Source organism: Bison bison, unplaced genomic scaffold, assembly GCF_000754665.1.
Source record: "Bison bison bison isolate TAMUID 2011002044 unplaced genomic scaffold, Bison_UMD1.0 scf7180017864386, whole genome shotgun sequence".
In the NCBI taxonomy this organism is placed as follows: domain Eukaryota; kingdom Metazoa; phylum Chordata; class Mammalia; order Artiodactyla; family Bovidae; genus Bison; species Bison bison.
The window spans coordinates 928,695-929,582 of NW_011494958.1; the positions used below are offsets into that span (position 1 = coordinate 928,695).

At 45.3% G+C, this 888-nt stretch overlaps 1 protein-coding gene across 1 annotated transcript in view; it reads left to right on the forward strand.

Annotated features, from left to right (window-relative positions):
- The window catches only part of ASAH1 (N-acylsphingosine amidohydrolase (acid ceramidase) 1), a 31,353-nt gene extending 30,471 nt beyond the window's left edge, over positions 1-882 (forward strand). The window contains exon 14 of the mRNA XM_010858361.1: positions 641-882. Coding sequence (XP_010856663.1) covers positions 641-730 — 90 coding nt within the window. The 3' untranslated portion in view covers positions 731-882. The remainder of the gene's footprint in view (positions 1-640) is intronic.
- Positions 883-888: the final 6 nt, after the last annotated feature.

Genomic DNA, 888 nt, shown 5'->3' on the forward strand with positions numbered 1-888 from the left:
ATGAGAACCTGGCTTCTGAGGGAAGCTTTCCCTCTGCCCACCGACCCTAATGTCTCATTTTGCCCACGCCGTCTTTGCTTGAATTCACAGTTGGGTTACTTACAGATTCTTGGTGAGTTGGGTGTGTACCTTCTAACCTGCGTGTCTGCATAGTTTTCCTCACTGCTTGAGAAATGGTTCCAGGATAAGGAAAGCCAAAGCTACACTCTATTCTCCACAGTACACTACTGGTCTTTGCAAAGTATGCACTGAGGAGCATTAAGTGAGCCTTAAAGCATTGTGAAGCAGTGTATGGCACAGAATCAAGACCTTGTAAAGAACTGAACATTCTCTCCCATACCTGTTTATAGCGTGGTAATGGTTCTATTGAAGTCAGTTGTTTTCATTATTATTGACTTATTATGTGGATCTTTTGTTTTGTGTCTTTACACACACACACACATATATATAATCCACAATGGGAAGCCTGGCGTGCTGCAGTCCATGGGGCTGCAAAGATTTCAGACACAACTCAGCGATTGGACAACAACAAATTTAATGTTAAGAAACTTCATAAGCAGTTCCATAAAAAATGCTAATACAAGTAGGGTCATCTTAGAACTGAAAACATCCTTAAAGTAAAAGTTGACTTTTCTTTCAGCTGACGGTGTACACAGTCTTGATAGATGTTACCAAAGGTCAATTTGAGACGTACCTGCGGGACTGCCCAGACCCCTGCATAGGGTGGTGAGCACACACCTGGCCTACAGGACGCGCCCTCTATGACGTCGGGACCGGAGCTCCCGTGGGGCTGAGTGGAGTGGCGTCCGATCTCCTTCCAGAGACTCAGGGCAGTTTCTCTTTGAGGCGTGAGCTTGTCCTGCTGAGTATGTTTATAGGTCACAGGCT